Raw genomic sequence first — 20215 nt, forward strand, 5'->3', positions numbered from 1 at the left:
TTGATTAAATATCTGAAGAATCATTTACTTTTTCGTCGGAAGATTGGATGGCTGAACGTGGCCCGCCATAACTATGATGTCATAAATCATGCAGCGTCAGATTTCGCCCCCAATTTTACGACTTGTTATTGAAGCATTTGACTGCTTACAGTTGGCATTCCTAGTCAATATTGACTAGGAATGCCAACTAAAAACAGCTCAATACTTATATTTATCATTTTCGGAATATGTTCATCTCATAAAATATTTAATTACACTTATTCAGCATTTAGTTCAAATAATGTATATATAGTGTATTCGTTTTAAATGAATAGAACAGCCATCGCCCAGGAAGGAACAGTGGTATCCAATGTAATAATTATGACGTCAACAATCGACCATGGCATTCATAGACTATATGAATGCCAACTGAATTTGGTAGGGTTATAGTGGCAATGCCATACGATGGTTAACAGTTAAAGTATGGGTATGAGGGATATAGCAAGTTTAGGATCCCCCGAGGCCAGGACTATTTCCCGAGGCGAAGTCGAGGGAAATAGTCCTGGACGAGGATCATAAACTTGCTATATCCCGAAATACCCATACTTCAACTGTTTTATTATACAGATACAAACACTCCCTTACAATATTCTAAATATTATTAGACAACATTTTATTAACAGTTGGGACACTTTTTTAACGAAACTAAAATTTTCCGATTGCGCTGATTGGTCAATATTCAGTCAGGCCCGCCCACGACGTCACTCAATATCCCGCATTAACTCAGGGAAATAGTTTCAAAACTATCGCACCCCTCCAGACGAACTATTTCCCTGGCATGCAGTTAGAGGGGAAATAGCTTGTTTACGTGGTTACTTTTGAATAGTGTAAAATAAGTAGAGGTATAATAATAAATAATATAAATATGTTTCCACTGGCCGAACTTGACCCGGTATCATGTGCCGAACCTGTCAAAAATTGATGTTTTAATAAATTCGTATGTTACAGCAATGCGAAAATCAACGCTAATCTTTAATATTTATATGTACATATAGGCCTACCGCCATAGTGTGAATTGAAGTTGTCAATGTACGTGTATAGATATAGGTAGCAATTATGTTTACAGAAAGTTCCCAAAACTAGAAAGAAGTGAGGTCATGGTTTTCCTTCTACCCTCCCAAAAATTAAGTTACTTTTTCCCTTGAAATTATTTAAAATTTGAATAAAAATAGACTTTTACCTTTTTGAAAATATTAAATTAAACGAATTTATCAAAATTCAGTATTAAATTCAAACAGAGACGTATATCTACAGTATACGTCTCTGGTTCAAATAAGTGTATTATTGTGTATGCCGGCTTACTAAATGAATATACATATTCTAATATACTATGGAGGGTTGGTGGACAGCATCAAAATTAGTAGGTCATAATTTTATGATGTGACATATAAGATTAGAAATTCAATTTTGCTGAAAATTGAACGTCAATATGTCTGCTAAGATGGGGGATGTTTCTTTCAGTGTAACGTCCACAGTGCCCAACTTACTTATTTGTGTGATTTTAAACAAGCTACCCTCAGATTCTTCTGTTATTTTCATTTATAATGGCCTCTGGCGTAGGCCTTTTTCATAAATTACATTCAAAATAGCCGCTCATCCACATCACCGAAATCTCGCGAGATTTTCACCCAGACCGGTTCCGCTACTGTGTATTCTTCCGCAATAATATTAGAGTTTTATCACTTGTTTGTATTTAGAATTAATACATTATATATCGCATGTAATTCAAATTTGTTGAGTAAAAACTGTATTTTGTTAGTTATGTGTGCATCAAAAGTCATGATACAGTGATCGGTTTATCTGCACTACTTGTATCCGCCATTTTGCGGAATATCTTCGAGGTCATTTACGCCAGGGCTGTTAAAATGAGAGATGGACCCAAATAGAAATGCACTTGCTGTATTTTCATCATATGTTGTTTTATAAGACGTATACATAGTGCTCGTGAATAATTAGATCGTTGTTTTACTCTACTTTCAAGGTTGAGCCATCGAAAGGCTCGTAGATATCCGTAACTTTACGAATATACCAGGTAGGTGTGAACGCAAAAATAACAAAACGTTCAAATTACAGCTCGACTTATCTCTTAGCTTCCGCTTTTAGTTTGACTCCTGTAATACAATATCATGCATGTATGAATCAATCGGGTTCTTTGTCGCGTTAGACAACTACACGTAGATTCTTTATTTTCATTGACTAATTTATTGTTGGCGAAAGAATAATTTGTCCCTGTCGACAAGTTGACGTTCCCAGTCGACACCCATTTTCTGTCAAATTGTGACCAAATGGTTCAGTGTATATTGAATTTGAATGTATGCGTGTCTGCTTCAGTTTTTTGGATGATTTCATATATAGAAAATTGACGTTTTAAGCTGTTAAAAATCGGCTATATTAAACGTCATGGGTAAATTTTAATTCGTTCTATCTTATTTGGGTTGTTAAACAGATTTCCTGCCTTTGGGTCATGACATCATCAGGGTCCATATATGCATCTGCTTTATGAGGGTCATTAATCAACACAATTCAGACCTATCCTTTAGATGTCAAATGAGTTTTATAATCAAATGCATTAAGCGCTAAATCTCATTATGGATTTATAAGTCTAAAGGGTATTGAATGTAGTATTAGTATGGATAACAATATTCACTATTTCAGTATTTGCTTATGTCCTATATTATTTGACATTGCACCAGCCCAACCCATATTTTCTATGTAAAATTTGAAACCTTTGCTAAGCCCTGACATAAAATCTAGCCACGGACATTTTGTACATGTACCTGATGACACTTTAAATGTGAAGTTGTACACCCATCTAATGTATTTGTACAGTACATATGTACTGAGATTTTAAGTAAAAAATGCTTCATGTGAGGGTTAACAGTATTATAAGTGCACACCATGTGGTAGGGGTGTGCATCATGGGTAAGGTAAAACATGAGACAGCTTATAATTATCTGGCCTTTTCCAACCAGCCCTCTATTAAATATATTTTTGTGTGTGTACCAAACAACATAAGTAATAAACAATTATTTAAAGTCCTGCAATCACTGGGTGAGAAATTTTCATGAATTCGTCAATGATCGGGGCAGATTCGAAGTAAAAGTTGGTTAAACTGACCCTGCGACATTAATAGCAATATTAGCTAAATAAAGTTTCTCCTGTCCTGCCATCCCCCAGGCTTATGTGTGGCAGGAATGATTGAGTGGCAATGAGAATTTGAGATTCTGCACCTAATGTGCTACTGATTGACGATCTTTACCTGAATATGGTCAGCAGAAATTGCATTTATGCTGTCTCCATATTCTTTTGAAGCATATAGCTTCAAACAACTGAACCTTTCTTTTCAATACTTCTATTTATACTAGATGCCCCCCAAAAACATTATTTTGGAAAGTTCCCCATTTATGACACATGCTGTAGTGTTAACATTGGTCAGCAATACTTGCAAACAAGCTCTAGTAAAGGCTAGTTTTACTTATTTATACAATTTCATTCCTGACGTTACATCATAACTAGTAGTCCGAATTATTCTGACGTTTTATCAACTCTTTTTTATATCTGTCTGTCGTCATTTAACGTTAGAACTCCGGTACTCTAAAATATGCAGGAAATAAGAGACCAGCACCCGGGTCGCACTTCAAACTGATATTTTAGAAACAAATCGTCACTTTCAGGCACATGGATCGAAAGATCTATTCTTTATGCACAAGATGAACATAAATTACATGCTTCAAACAACCAACACAATCACTAAAAACATATTTTTTCAAACTTACTCTGTTTTACTCTAGTTTTTTGATAGCCACATGACTAAAATCTATGTCATAACGTTGGGAAATACCTTCGGTAACGCTAGATCTCAAGTCATGTGACATTGCTCATGCCCTAATTTCCATTAAAAACATGGGTTGGTATAGAAAACGTTGGAAAATACTGTTCGTAATGATCTTTGAAACATGTTATTGATACCACCTAGTGCATAAAGAATAGATCTTTCGATCCTTGTGCCACATGCGTATGAAAGTGACGATTTGTTTCTAAAATATCAGTTTAAAGTGCGACCCGGGCGTGGGTCGCTTATTTCCTGCATATTATGGAGGGCCGGAGTTCTGACGTTAATCGACGACAGACCGATATAAAAAAGTCGATAAAACGTCAGAATAATTCGGACTACATAACTAGTAACTACATAATACCGTACTAGGAGAAAGAGAAATGCACGGACAGACGGGGGTTTGAACCAGGGACCCTCCCAACTCTAGACAGAGGCTCTACCAATTGAGCTACCTGGTCGTAATAATAATAATAACAATTTGAGGTTCTTATTCTCAAAGCGGTTCACAAATTATTATCCCTGGTTATAGGGCCTTTGCAACCAACCAATATCTTTCTCAACTCCCTGGGGAGCATACAGCCAGTGCTGCCATTTCGGCGCTCACAGCTAGCATTCAACATTTCTAGTACTGCCCAACCACATACTCATTTACAGCTGAGTAGACTGGAACAAGTGGAGTAAAGTATCTTGCTCAAAGATAAACCACAGTGCCATGCCTCAAACCAACAACCCTGGGTCACAAGCCCGGTGTCCTACCACTGGACTACCATGCCTCCTATCGTCAACGATCGACTCTGTCTAGTTCCATTAGAATATAATGATAGTACAAGTGGTCCAAAGCAAGAAAATAATTTTGTCACATATAGGAATATGAAACAAAGATGTAAAAACAAATTGGGTACATTACAACTATTTTTATACAAAAACAAAGATAACTTGACTACTGAATTGTAATAAATAGTGTAATTTAATTGAAAATATAGTACATGCCACATGTAATGATTTATTTGCATTTTCTTTTTCAGATTAAAATCCAAGATGGGGGGGTTTCTATCCAAGATCTTCGGCAATAAAGAAATGAGGATATTGATGCTGGGCCTAGATGCAGCAGGAAAAACTAGTATCCTTTATGATATTACAAAGTTACCTGGTGATTTGGTGATGACTTTTTTTTCTTCTGACAAATCAAAGTTTTTAAATTCAATCTATTATTTCTTTGATCTTTTCTTTCTATGACAAGTTCCAGTCAATTATTTCAGTCCCATGTTGATATGAAGTGTAAATGCCAATGTTTATTCTAAAGATATCAATTAAGAAATGTTTGATACACTGTATTTTGATAATTTTGTTTGCCACAAATTTAGTACTCGATTTATTTGTGTTTGTTTGTCTGGGTGTGATGTGTTGTCATCCTTAACCGGTTTCCAGCTGTTTTATATAAAATCAAATTAGGTCAGAATGTTACAACTATACCAACAGTGGGCTTTAACGTGGAGACTGTGACGTATAAAAATGTCAAGTTCTCTGTATGGGTAGGTGCTTTTGGTTTGTCACAAAAAATTTGTACTAATATCACATGTTTACATGAAAATAATACCCACAATACATTGATTATCAAGTGGTAATCTACTAAAAATGATGAAACATCACACTTCATGAATTTTGTTTCTTTATCATTTATCTATTAATTTTAAACCACTAATGATACAGGTGAAGGCCTAGGAGAGCAAAGGATTACTCTGCATATATGTATACATGATACGCATGTTTGTATTTTTGAGTGCCTGCTGCACAAAAGTTTTGTCGCTTACTACTGTCTGGGAGTGAAAGGTGACAGAAATGGAGCGAGTGTGCAGATGGAAGCTTGCTCAAAGCGTTCTTATAATGTCTGCAATATTTTCTAAATAATTTTACCATTATGTTTACGACAAAAGCTTTTCATCTTTGCCCTTGTACAGCATAAAAACTAAATCTGTTCACATACCTTGACTAAATGATTAATTGGACAACAAAAAATGAATATGCAGATATCTTACTTGACCTCAAAGGAAATAGTCTGAAGCATTTGAATTGGAACAGTACTAAAAAGTGTCAAAGCAATATTTACATACTAGAAAAAAATGCTGAGTTACCAAAACGAGATTTTTTTCTATGTTGAGTCCCCATAAGTTCCCGAATTGAAAGATGTTATTAAGTATGGTTTGTATGTTGGGTTCAATAGACAAAACATCTTGAATCTTACAGTAACAGTGGCTGGGAAGAGAAATTATTATGTATGAGTTGACATCATTTAATTCAGTTTGAATACATCGAAAACACTGGATAGGGCCTAGTACATCGAAGAGAAAATTAAAGCACATGTGTTGGATCACCACTCCTACCGATCACCCGTAAAATGGCCTGCACTCTCTATAACAGATTGAGAAACCGTCGTGCAGCAGATTACGATCACTATCAAAAACTTAATGGCATGCTATTTAATCTGTGGTTCAAGATTGTGCACCAGGGCGAGAACTGCAGGTTAAACTTTTAGCAAACTATACAGTCTTATTCTCTTTTGTGCTATTTATAGAAAATTGATGGCCCTTCCCATAAAAAGTGTCCAATATGTAGTACAATGTTCAGTATTCCAGTGTTCACTGTTCAGTAGCTTCATAAAACTTAAGTATCTGCAGATTTGATTAGAACCTAGAATGTTTGAACAGTAGAGTTCAGAAAAAATGACTTAAAACCTTTTTATTACCTATCTATTCTTAATGCCGTGCCCGCACTTGAATGTCTTTAGACATGTATCGAGTTATATCTGAGTGTAATGTATTGTCATCCTTAACCGGTTTCCAGCTGTTTTATATAAATTAAAATTAGATACGAATGTTACAACTATACCAACAGTGGGGTTTAACGTGGAGACTGTAACGTATAAAAAGGTCAAATTCTGTGTATGGGTAAGTATTGCTGGTTGTTGTAGGGCTGACAGTGTGTCCTGTGATAAAAAAAATGTACTTTTAAAAGTTTTGATATGAAAATACTGTCATATATATCTGTTATAACAAAGCATTTATCTACAGAAAATCACACATCCATAAGTATAATAGGCCACCTGAGACTCACTATTGCGATTATCTCTCTATAAACAATCCATATTTTCGACTTCTCAAAAATGGATGAACAGGCGGAAACATGTTTGAAACATCGGATTCAGAGAATTGCTAAGTTGGATGATTAATTCCCATGTCAATTGTCATAAAAGAAATTTAATATTTATTATAAAAAAGCTTGACAGCCATTGCTTCAGAATACAAACCATGATGAAGAACTTAAATCCTGATTTAATCAAGAAAAGCTTGGGAGTTATTGCTTCATTTAACAGTTATTGCATTTAACATTTTGCACAATTTATTGTATTTACAGAATGCAAAATTACCACACCAAAACAGACAATTTTATTGGTCTGCATTTTCGCATTGAGCAAATTTTGTATTCAGAAACAGATTATATCTGATATGAAATATCAATCTAGCAAACAAACAAAAATCCTAATAAGAATCTGCCAGGATCACAACCCTGACCAAACATTGTGTGTAGCAGATGAGTGGTGTGTACCGGGCCCTTTGGACCCCTTGTTTATATTTTAAATTCTTTTATCAGTAATGATGTTATACAGCACTGTTTAATTTAAATCAAAGATATCAACAGATCAAAACAAAAAGATAATATCCTCCTTCTTTATGGTCTCTTTTAGTTCAAAACGTTTTGAACGATTGTTTAACTGACATGGAACAGCCAACAATACTTTTAAAAAACTGATTTGGAACAGCCATTTTTGCAAGAACAAAATCCTGATTACTATTATTACCAGTTCCGTCGGTCAGCCAACGTCAATCGGTAAACCATTCAAGAATTTCTGTCATAATTTTAATTTGACATCATTTCATGATTTGTCCCTGTCCAATTTCTTGAACATTTTGAAGGAAAGCCCGAGTAGCTCTTGCTCTTATTTGATAACAACATTTTTAGGTCACCTGAGCAAAGGGATTTCATTGATACCTAATGGGAATGTTACTGACAAATCCCTGACAAAGTGTTGTTATTTTTCGGATCGATCAGACATCCAATATGGCCACCAAGGCTGCCATTTTGAAAAACTATTTCAAACTTTAAAGTCAAGATCTAATGGGCTGATTTAACTGAAACTTGGTAGGAATGATAAACTCATGGTCCTGACAAAGTGTTATTATTTTTCGGGTCGATCAGAAATCCAATATGGCCGCCATGGCAGCCATTTTGAAAAACTATTGCAAAACTAAAAGTCAAGTTCAACTGGGCCTATTTAACTGAAACTTAGTAGGAATGATCGACTCATATTCCTGACAAAGTGTTGTTATTTTTTGGGTCGATCAGAAATCCAATATGGCCGCCAGGGCCGGCAATTTTGAAAAACTATTTCAAACTTAAAGTTAAGTTTTGCTGGGCCGATTTAACTGAAACAAGGTAAGAATGATCATCTTATGGTCCTGACCAAAGTGTTTTTTTCAGGTCCTTCAAAAATCCAATATGGCTGCCATTTTGGAAAAAAAATATTTAAAACTTACAAATCAAGTTCTAATAGGCCGTATTAACTAAAACTCGGTCTAGGAATGGTCAACTCATTGTCCTGACAAACTTAACTTAAAGTTATACGTAACTTTTTTTTACTCGAATTTTGTTAGGGACGATTGACATTATTATCTCCACTTCATATTTCAACAACAAAAACTAATACCATAGGACTCAGGTGACCGTTAAGGCCCATGGGCCTCTTGTTGGTTGGTAGTATAGGTTTATCTAGGAAGAAGTGTGTGAAGGGAATACACTGTTAATATAAAAAAAAATGGTGGCTAATCTGTACAACTTGGCATTCATGAGTAAACTGAAGCTTAAATATTAGACCCGGGAGATAACAGATACATAAATGATTAATGCAAAGCCATGCAGCAGCTGAATACATTGAACAGCGAGGGACACTGCTTGTAATTCAGTCAGTGGTAATATAAAGTAAAGGACTAGCAAACCTGGGTTAATGTATTACCTACGTAATTGTGTGTCATTGTACTCGCTCGGATGGAACAGATTAAGTGTGGAATGATACATGAGCAACATTAGTTTAAATCCTTTGCAGATGTTAATAGCTCTAGCCGAGACTTAAAACAGGACAGAAATAATGTATACACAATAGGCAGAATTTCTGACCATTTCTTCCTACATGTACAAGTTTGATGCCTCATACATAGATGTCATGAAGTGCATGATGCACACTTTTAAATTTTTCATCATACTGTATTTATAATTGAATTACATAATTTATAAATGTGATGGAGATGGATCCTGTTTATCTCATTCACCCCTGACATTTTATAATAGTGAACCGTTCAAACCTATGAATTGGAAGAATCCAAATGTGTCATCAGGGGTGAATGAGTTATCAGAATATATGTAGGTGGTTATCTTCATTCACTTGTAAAATTGATGTTTGGTATACATCCTTATGTATGAACATTGATACCGGCCTTTTATACTCAGTGCTTGAGTGTAGTGTAAATACGTATTATAAACACACAGACTGTGACATGAATCAAGGACCGGTATTTGTACACGTACATGATTCAGCCCTTCTTAAGTAGATGTACAAGTGTTATACAGTGTGTGCTTTGTAAACTTCACAATTTCGTGTTGTAGTCCGTGTTATCCACATAGCACATTGTTTTTTTTGTACGATAAAAATAGTACTTAAAAAAATAGTCCAGTTACATTCATATCTCCCGACTAAAACTTCTACAACCTTTGATCATCAGAAAAAATGTTGCTGTTATCATACATTTATAACAAACATCAGACCTTGTTGATTAAGTCTTCATACAATTAGGAACAAAGATAATTTAATTACCTTTCCGCTTTATGATAGCCCTGTAATCTAGCTAACTGTCACTTTCATAGCAGACATTTTGAGGAATAGAATATTTTCATTTTGATTCAACTTATTATTCTATTGTGACATACTCTAGATGGATAGAAATCAATGCACAAATATTGTACATTTTTTTTTTTTTTTTTCCAGACTTTTGGAATTGGGTATATAAGAAATGATGCATGAAATAATGATCTTATGATATGCAGAAAACATCACAACTGTCTTGATCAGCCATATGCATGATGTACTAATGTGTTAGCCATGTATGTCATGTTTGCTTTCGCGATTCATTGACATGACTCAACCAACATCATTTCCTCACAAACTTTCTGCAAAGTGGGAAGTCACTTATGAGAAAACCTCAAAGTATTTCAGGGTTTGAAGCTCAAGGTCAACATCTAGGTCACTTTTGATAAATAGGTCACTCGACCATTGCTGTTTTATCAACAGCTTCATTGTCATCAGTCTGCCAACTAAAGGGGCAAGGGGCATGCATGCATGTCTTACAGATGTTTTCTAGTTTGGAATAGGAAAAAATAAAGTTGTAAAATAGTAGGTTATTTGTAAATTGGCAATATTTTTGCAGTGTTTTTTTTTTTCACAAATTTATAAATTCCTCAGTATTTTCGGAAATTTTAAATATATCTTCACATTACTGTTATTTAATTGCATATTTCTTAGAAGCTCTTTCAATAACGTGTATCTTATATATATATCAGTCTTTGCCAATTTATAGTGTCAAGCTAATAGGTCCTGACCGGTAAGATTTCATTCACTCCCGTTAAGTATTTGTTTTGATCTTGTATAATTTGCCTGACTACATTGAAGGCCAAACTTCAAAGTGTGACCATAATTAAATGAAAGTTTTCTAGTTCTCCACAATAAGATGTTTTCTGTTGGTTGGGGAATAATTTCAGTGCAATAGCCCTTGCATAGAAAACGAACCTGGAACAGTTATGAGAGTGGTATGACACTGGTTCAAATGTTCAGTTCCTCAAATAATACTTTCTTATTTTTCCTTTGACAGGATGTGGGAGGTCAAGACAAGATCCGACCGTTATGGCGTCATTACTATGCCGGTTCCCAGGGACTCATATTTGTAGTGGACTGTGCCGATCGCGACAGAGTGGACGAGGCTCGCCAGGAACTGCACAAGATCATTAATGACCGGGAGATGAAGGAGGCTATAATATTAGTATTTGCTAATAAACAAGATTTACCTGATGGTTAGTATTTGAGAACCCTGTTTGATCTTGTTTTGTGAAGTATCTTATTCAGCATCTTTCTAATTTCAAAGAAGCAGTTTTAAAATATATAAGATAATTTTGATTGGTAATGCAATGTTCGCATTGTTTCATTGGTAAAATATCATAAATGTCAAAAGAAATGTCATATCCATCAGAAAAACCCTTGCAACTGAGTTTTAATTGAAATACAAAATATTTAGATTATCAAAAATGTGTTATAAAGGTTTATTAATTTTCCAAACAATGAAACTTCAAAAATTTGTGAAATATATGAAATTAAAAAGTCATTTGCTGTACAAAGAATGTCTGTTTTGATTTTGTTAGCAATGAAACCACATGAAGTACAAGAAAAGCTAGGACTAACGAGGATGCGAGACAGGAACTGGTATGTTCAGCCTGCGTGTGCCACCACCGGTGAAGGACTGTTTGAAGGGTTTACGTGGCTCATGTCAAACAACAAGTCGTGACCTGTGTTGCCTCCGAAGGAAACATTTTTAATACAAAAATGCTTTTATTACGATATTCATGAAAAGGAGATATGAGCTGTGTGGTGTATGCTTTGCCAATAGAAGCTAATAAAGAAGTGGCGTATCTTCTCGGCAAACAGGATTAAGGATGCATGCGGTGGACACATCATGTGACGTGGAGGTGTTAATTGACCACAAGACTTTGTAAACATCCGAGGGAATGAGAGGTGCACAATGTACATCCTTGTTGTAGCTCAAGGTGATCTGACGAGTGCTTTCACCCTAAACAATAAGGACGAACTACTGTAACTGTATTGTACTCCATTCATATGAACATATATACATACAAGTGTTTTTCTACCTTTCAGTTCATGAGAACTGGCACACTTTGATGAATGTGGCTGACTGTTACCTCTAGTAGCGATGCTTGCACATGAAAGAGAATGTGTGTATGAGAGAAAGAGAGAGAGGGAGTGAGAGAAAGAGCAGGAGGAGTATATATTTTGCATTGTCGTTTAGAGGGTGATCAGATTTTTTTTACCAGTCTTTTTGTTAATGTGGGTTTATTTTATTGTTATTTTAAGAGAGTTTCCAAAAGGAAATACATGCTTTTGTTGAGAGTTATATATACCGGTACCTCCCATGCCTGATACAAGGCACCAGAAAGTTGAGCAACTGAATACTGGCAGTCCAGCACTGGTTCAGTCTTGTCCATCCTTGTACTGATCATAAAAAGCCACAGTATAGCCCACTTGGGTATTAAAAGCAAAAAGATATAAAGTATGTTTTCCCCTATTAACCTATTAAAGCATAGGTTAATTATATAGACAGACATCTGCTGTTGTTATCATCTGATGTAAAAAAAAAATAAAAAAAAATCACTTGTTAGTTAAGTTCTGATCAGACCTGGTATAAGTACTAGTTCTTTGAGAATTTTCAGAGATATGTCTGGAAAAAAGTCTTGGCTATCAAAATAAACAGAAAACTTTTAAGGAAAGAAAATGCTTAAAATAGCTCTTTTCTTGTGGTATTGGTACATGTATCTATCTGCATCCAAAGTGCTGATCACGGAGTAAATGCAAGAGATCTTGGTTTGTTCTGTTAATTTTTTTTTGCATCCCTGTCACATTTGTTAATCATTTCTACTGTGGCAATTAGGTTGCTCTTGGTAAGGGGGAAATTGTGTTCCAGGCTTCGAGATTAACATGTAATCTTGGTGCTTACTCTTGTGTACCTGTTGTATTTGATATATTGAGTTATCAAACCAGTAATTCAGAGATCTTGGCTTGTGTGGAGTCGTGTCTTCTGTGTTGAAACAATGCTTCGATGATACAATGTACATATTAACTGTTATAAAGATTAAGGATTGTATTGTATAAAACCTGTAGTTCATAAAACCTAGGAAACCATTTGTTCTGTTACTTTAACCTTTTTGTAAAGTTTAGATATAGGTAGTACTTGTGTATGTCACATTAAGTCTTTCATTTTCATTAATGCTTTCTCAAAATGTGTAAATGTTGGCCTTGTGATTGTTTTGGTTTAATTGAAGTGACCTCTCCCAATTAAATCTTTTTTATTTGGTGATTTCAAAAGCTATAATGCCCTCTAAAATGTTGATGCCGTTTTCTGATGCCATCTTGCAACATTTCAGGTGTCAGCCAATTGGCTGTGTTTAAGATTTGGCATTGCAATCATGATCTTATTTAGTTCTTTCAAATGATTGCAACTAAACCAACATGGTTGGTGACTATTCACTTTTGTTCTGGGAGACCCTTTTTTTCTGATGTTTTGGAATTTTTCTAAATTATTCATATTTATATGCTATTAATCGTCTTACTTCAAGGTTCCCGTCTAAAAACTCAAAATGATATAAACTTAATGGAACAAATGTGAAATACAAATACATGTACTGAGGATTTTTTTATTTTTTTTTTGCTTTGATTCATACTAACATCTTCTTATTTAATGCTTACCAAATTTTGAACAACTTCACATTTACCTAGATATAATTTATCCTGCTTGTGTTCTTGAAAGTTATATGTAAAATCCCTGTCCTTGTATTTTGAGAATCTTTTCCTAACCAGCTAAAAACCTGAATCTAGAGTAGAATCTTGTAATCCTGTTTTGAGTGAACTGAATTAACCAAGTACAGTACATTTTATAGTCGTAAACAGTTTCTTACAGTATGGTTTATACCATTACTCAGAGTTGTATTATATCCCATGATAAATTTACTGTGAATGACACCTATAAATCTGGACAAGCATGGCTTGTATCAGGATTTACAATTAAATTTAAATCTTTGCAGGATTTAAAAATAACTGAATTAGAAAAAACAAAAATCGAAAGAAAATACTCAAAATTTAAATCATGGAAGAAACTGTTTGGTATTTTCAGCTTGTCAAGTTTACTATAGACACTTGTGGGTCTTTAACTCGTTCACCCCTGAAATTTCATAATGCACTATTCCAACCTTTGAATTGGAAGAGTTCAAATGTGTCTTCAGGGGTGAATGAGTTCACTATGTTTACGTTTGCTTTATAAACATTAACGAGTACATGTCATTTTATCTGTTTATGTTAATCATGATCTACCCAGTACACTGGTTTGTTGTTTGTGTGTAAACATTTGTTGGTGTTACATTTTAGTGCAATTTTCATTCTGATCGGATGTAGTACCTTAGATATTTAGTCAGTCTGGTAAATAATACTGATTTGCATCTGGTAGCCTGTAAACACTGATCACACATGATGATTTTTTTTACTGGAGACCTTTGACTTAAGCTTCTAGACAGTAAACCACATTACCACAGAGCTAGTCGTAAAATAATATGAACTAAATAACAACGTCCTGGAAATAAACATTTGAGAAGGCTATCGGAACAACATTCCTCTGTCTAGTGCACCTGTATGCTGGAGTTTTACTATTTGAATTATAATAAATGGCTAATACTGAAATGGCAGCTTGCGTTAGTACTGATTTTCATTAACTCATTCACCCCTGAAGACACATTTGAACTCTTCTAATTCAAAGGTTGGAGTAGTTCATTTTGAAATTGCAGGGGTGAATAAGTTAATAAATGTTTTTTTTGGATTTTAAGAAAAAAAACGTTATTTAGTTAAATTATATTGATAAACTCCATTAAGCTTTCATGTAATACCGTAACTTAAGTTGTGTTCCCGGGCAATATTACCATGCAAAATTAATTCGAGAACAGGATACGCTATATCTTTTATGATTTTCTGATGGTTCATCCAAAGTGCCTTTGGACCGCAAGAAGGAAAATGAACAGGTTTTAAAAATGAGATTTTAAATGGTTTTCTTATTTCTGTGTTTAAGAAAATGCTAGGCATATGGGATATTAAAGAGTGCTTCTGTAATATATTTTTTTTCCTTTATTTAATTTATTTATGTGCATATTACACTGTTTTTCGGATGAAGTACAGACTTTGTATATGGTGGGGAACTCATGATCTAGTCATAGTTCTGTCAGAGTAAAAAAGGGAAAGCCTGCAATGAACATACATGTGTTTTCTTAGTTATGCATGTGTGCGATGTGTCCGATTTAAACATGTCCTTTAGTGTGAGTTACAGGGCCCACTTGTCTTAAACATCTCAAAGTTAAGGAAAATCTCAATTGTGTATGGGAAATCTTAGACTTGAGGAAATCTCAAGAGTTGAGATGTTTTATACAAGTGGGCCCTGGTCATTCCTTTGACTTTCACTGTTGTTGAAAGTTGTTGCTTTTCCGTCTTGTCAATATTCTCCAAATTTTCTGATTTTTTTTTCCAATGTTAAATGTACATGAGGAATGTATGATTTTGAAATGCTTAACCTCTTGCACTGATATGTGTGTATAATATAGTTAAGTTTATATAGGTCTTACACAATTACAATGTTACTTGTTGCCGGCACTTAGCATTGGTATCTGTGTTAAAAATTGTGTTTTAATTTTTCAAGTGATTCATTATTGTTTTAGAATAAATTGCCTATGATGTGTATAAAATTTACTTGAGATTGGTCTACTAGGATGCCAGTATGATTTCAGCAAACCCAAGATATGCGTGTTATGATTCCATTAAATCCTTCATTTGAATATTGAAGGTATAGTATGATTCAATTAAAAAATCCTCGACATTTGAATATCGAAGGTATTAAATTATTTTATGATAAAAGAAATGTTCACCAAATTTAGAAGAAAATTTTATGATAAAGGAAATGTTCACCAAATTTAGAAGAAGAAAAAGTCACCGATAATATTTACGTATTGTTTGTAAGTAATCAACACTGCATTACAATTTTGCATGCTTTCAATGAATATAGGTTAAAATGTATTTGCCCCATACTACAACCCTGTATGTCACCAGTATTTTGTGTAATCATCATGTGTACGTGATTATGTTATTCTTGTATGAAGTCATATGTATTGTCTCAAAATAATCCACATGATCATTATCTGGATTTGAATTATTGTAAGTGATTGATGGAAAATGGTTATAAGTTTTTCCTGTCCTGATGCTAAAGACTAGAATCGTGATTTAAAGTTAACCACCTCTACAGAATTAAATACATGAATGACTTTTTAGCATTGGAGCCGTGTTACACTTTGAAATATTTTTTATGTGCCATTAACATGTTATGACATATACAGGTATTTAGGATTGTAATCAACAGTACAGCTATTTAAATTTTTATTTTCCTTCGTTGAATATTATATTTCTGTTGCAGTGTGTATATACCATATATCTAAATGAACACTGAACTTTGTAGCCAGTATGGAGTCGATACGGTGTATCCCTACAATAGTCAACACTTAGGTCAGACACACACAAAAACTGTTGTGTATCCAAACTTTCCTTTATAGATAATTTATACTGTATTTTTTCCAAGGTTTGAAAGAGTATTTCCTACAGTCAAAGGTGTGATTTTTCTTTTCACAAAAATAACTTGTTTATTCTATGTTTTCAAAATGGCAAATGGGTAAAAATATAAAGTGACTTCTGTCAATATTTTTCTGCCAGGACTGCAGGAATTAACTATAGCAGACAATTTTAATGCAGCACTTTCTCGCAACACTATACCTCTTGTGATGTTGCCAAAATTAATTCTCCTTTGAACAGATGGCGCAAGTGCTGCTCTTACCATATATTGTTGATGTGGTCTGCAATAGGGTTTAAATCTTTTAAAAATTCGTCTGGATAAAATCTTGCATACAATTTTTTTAGGGAGGATCATCAATGTATTAAAAGCAAATAGACTAAATTATACTATAATACACAATATTGAGATATTGCTGAGCATATTGCTGTTTAATGTAACGTTATTGGTATCTGGTCTGTAGACCATCTATTCTGTCTTTGGTAATAAACGTTAAAATGGAATTAACTTTCTTTACAAATATTCAAACTATATGAGCTGTTCTTAATCTTTTAACACATTCACCCCTGAAAACACATTTGAGCTCTTCCAATTCAAAAGGTTGGAATAGTTCATTATGAAATTTCAGGGGGGAATGAGTTAAGGCCCTTTCCCTTGAGAGTAATTCTGTAGTATATGTAGAGGAATGATTCCCTAGGGAAAGACATGATATGAAAGAACTAGTCAATGTGATATTAGACATTTCCTGGGCCGTTTTCGTTCAAACAGTTGAACCAGTCGGACCACAGTTGTTCGTTTATTAAATAAGGTTGGACCTAGTAATCTGATGCTGCTTTCAGGCAAGCCTTGGCAAAGCCTTGCAAGGCCTGCATAATCATTTGCCAGTCTGCCAGGATGTATACCTGAAATTGTTACATTTAAAAACGGACAAACCGGTTGTTAGGCATAAACGAACAGGCCCCTGGTTAATCCTTTTGAAATAGTAGGGGATTACCTTTTGAAATAGGAATAGTTCATTATGAAATTACTAAGTTGAGGGTTCTCTTACATTAGTAATACAGTTGTTGTTTTGGTGGTTTTTTTCAAAGCATGAACCTAGTCTGTTTGAGAAATAATTTTGGCACAGTTGCATCGTGTTGAAACGTGAACGTGATGGTATCTGTCAAAATGACTGTAAACCATCTATCATTCACGGTGTATCATGATCGGTACTCTGTCTCTTCTGAATTTCATTTACATTATGCTCCTACTTTATTTGATAATAGACAATATTTTACCTCAGAATCAACCTTTCTATTATAACATGTGTGATAGTCGCTGGCATTGGGGTACATCATTTCAGATAATCATGTTACTATTTGCTATGGGTGGGGGAGGGTTCATCCCTCAAGATCCAAAAGTGAAAAAATAAATGAATAAGAAAATGTTAGTACAAAATTGTATCTTTCTTAAGATGGTGTCAAATGGATATTGCGGAATTGAAATGTAACATGTTTTGTTTTCGTCATCGTATGTTGATTCACATTTCTTTAAAGATAATTGTGTAATGCCTACGATATCATAGAAGCAAGTGAAGAGAGACTTGCAACCAATGGAGAACACTGCTAGAAACATTGACAAATCATCTAAGACATGACCTGAATATTTTGCTGGAGATCATTATCAGAATCATATACATGTATGTTAATTACAGTACTTGTTCATGCAGAATTTGAGAGAATAAAAGCGAAAGTTTGAAGTCGGAAAATGCAGCTTCAATAAACGTCGATGACTTTCCTTCATTGTGTTGAATTTATCTAGGCATCACAAGCCAAGGAAAAGGAAAACCATTGCATTTTCATTTTAATTATATTTAGGAATTTTATTGATAGTTTACGGTACTAAGAAATGGTGTTTATTCTAAAACATTTGATGTACGCTGTGTACAACCTTTTGTAGTTTCCATTTATTTTCATTACGAAACATTCCACATCGCTTTCTTCCTATCCCTGCTGGAGTTACTTCCCCTTTGCTTGCATGTTGATCAGGTCATTTCAACTTCTGTTATGTTAAAAACCAATGGAACAGTCTGTCTGTTTTTATGTATGATTGGTTTAGCTTGCCTGCATTAGGAAGTTTTCTTCACAACTAGTGTAGAGTCATACTTTCTCAGTTACAAAATAGTGAATCTTTGCCTACATGGATCATAATGGTTAAGTGCACATGAGAAATCTTAATGTATATAGCCTCACAATTATTATGCAAATACAGAATACTTGATACAAATAAAGGAAACATGTAAGAATATGTTCATTGAATAAAAACATACATTTTATTACAAGAGCTGTTTTCTGTTTTTAATGCTAATATAAATGGCAGTGTAAGATCAGTTATGCTCATAGTTCTTTGTGTCCTCCATACCTTACTTGGTTGATCACCCAAATTCAAGCTGCCACAGTGTGTACTGCTGCCAGTGCGTTTTCACAGACAAGTGTGGGCGGCTAAGTGAAAGTTATTGCCGGAGGATATAGGCTGCATGTGTATTACCAAACTATTTGCCTCCATCATCAAATGGCGGGTTATTCAAATCACATTTCGACCGTGGTCCAACAGTAAACAATTTGTTGTTGCCATGTCTCGGAAACTATTAATGGGATCATACAAGAAAAATAGAATGTTTAAAATCATTCAACCCTAGTTGTGCATACTCCAGTTTGATATGGAATGGGGATGAAGAAATGTCCTCCAGGCAGCCACCTTAGATTTTGCTTGTCAAGTTTGTTGGGAGCTACTGAAGAAAGTGCGAAACAGAATCCAGAATTGACACTAGGTTATCTTGAATTTAGTTATGACATATTACATGAAGTTCATTAATACTATCTGCAGTAAGTATCTAAACACTAAAATGGGAAAAATCAGTCCTGTTAACCAATGGCAATTATGGTGCGGAACATGTAACGAAGTGGTAAATGGCACAGGAAGTTGGATAAAACCTACACAAAAACTTTGTATTTAACGAAACCTCCTCCTAATCTGAGGACTCCTTCAAGATATCCTCACTCCAACAAGTGTCATATGATTATTTAATTTCACAGTTCATATGTTTAAATGTATTGCATCCATAAAAAAAAGTTTTTTTCTGGTTCATTTAGTATTGATTAGCTTTCAAATTTGGTTCGCAAAGTATTGATTGGCTTTCAAATTTCACAAAGTTTATTTAATTAAAGGAAAATAATGGTTGTTTGAATTGGATTCCACCTATAAATACTAAGAACTTTCTAAGGCCTTCCATTTTGGCCTGGAAGTGAAGTTCCTCCATCATTCAGAGGTCTAGTTATGATGTGTCACAGGCCTGCCATTGTGGATGCAATAGCATGGAGACTTGTAAACCAGTATGGAAACTATAACCTGAAGTTTTTGAAGCTTTAACCCATTCACCCGTGAAGACACATTTGAACTCTTCCAATTCAAAGGTTGGAATAGTTCATTATGAAATTTCAGGGGTGAACGAGTTAAATGTAATATTGCACATAATTTTAAAGTTTGGTGAAAACACCGCAGAACTAAGGACCATAAGCTGTTACCATGGATTGACAGATGCGCACATAGAAAACACAGATATAATTTATTCTCCACCCCCCCACCCCGAAGTTAAAGTGCTGGAAAAAAACAGATAGATATAGCTGCCTTTACTTGAATATGTTGCAGAGTAACCCAAAGTCAAAAATGATACTCTTCCAAAAGTGCAACATCCATCTGTTCAAGCACTACCATCTCCAAGGAAATCAACGTATCCATAATATTTCTGTAGCCGAGCTGGACT

The 20215-nt window shown here is 34.5% G+C and overlaps 1 protein-coding gene across 2 annotated transcripts; it reads left to right on the forward strand.

Annotated features, from left to right (window-relative positions):
- The first annotated feature begins 1861 nt into the window (after window positions 1–1861).
- On the forward strand, window positions 1862–12403 carry LOC110445481 (ADP-ribosylation factor 6). Of its 2 annotated transcripts, none has more exons than XM_021490137.1 (5): window positions 1862–2071; window positions 4900–4994; window positions 5303–5406; window positions 10849–11047; window positions 11393–12403. In XM_021490137.1, the coding sequence occupies exons 2-5, from the start codon at window positions 4913–4915 to the stop codon at window positions 11533–11535; spliced, it is 528 nt and encodes a 175-aa protein (XP_021345812.1). In that variant the 5' UTR covers window positions 1862–2071; window positions 4900–4912; the 3' UTR covers window positions 11536–12403. The 2 variants fall into 2 exon arrangements, with proteins under 2 accessions (XP_021345812.1, XP_021345813.1); XM_021490138.1 differs by lacking the exon at window positions 5303–5406 and adding an exon at window positions 6716–6819.
- The last annotated feature ends 7812 nt before the right edge of the window (window positions 12404–20215 follow it).

Source organism: Mizuhopecten yessoensis, unplaced genomic scaffold (assembly GCF_002113885.1).
Source record: "Mizuhopecten yessoensis strain PY_sf001 unplaced genomic scaffold, ASM211388v2 scaffold2307, whole genome shotgun sequence".
Lineage (NCBI taxonomy): Eukaryota > Metazoa > Mollusca > Bivalvia > Pectinida > Pectinidae > Mizuhopecten > Mizuhopecten yessoensis.

Bases quoted from the DNA above. Each gene is read 5' to 3' on its own strand.
- LOC110445481 (XM_021490137.1), top strand. From the start codon at position 4,913: ATGGGGGGGTTTCTATCCAAGATCTTCGGCAATAAAGAAATGAGGATA. The intron at 4,995-5,302 runs GTATCCTTTATG...ACCGGTTTCCAG, and splicing joins AGATGCAGCAGGAAAAACTA to CTGTTTTATATAAAATCAAA. The intron at 5,407-10,848 runs GTAGGTGCTTTT...TTCCTTTGACAG, and splicing joins ATGTCAAGTTCTCTGTATGG to GATGTGGGAGGTCAAGACAA.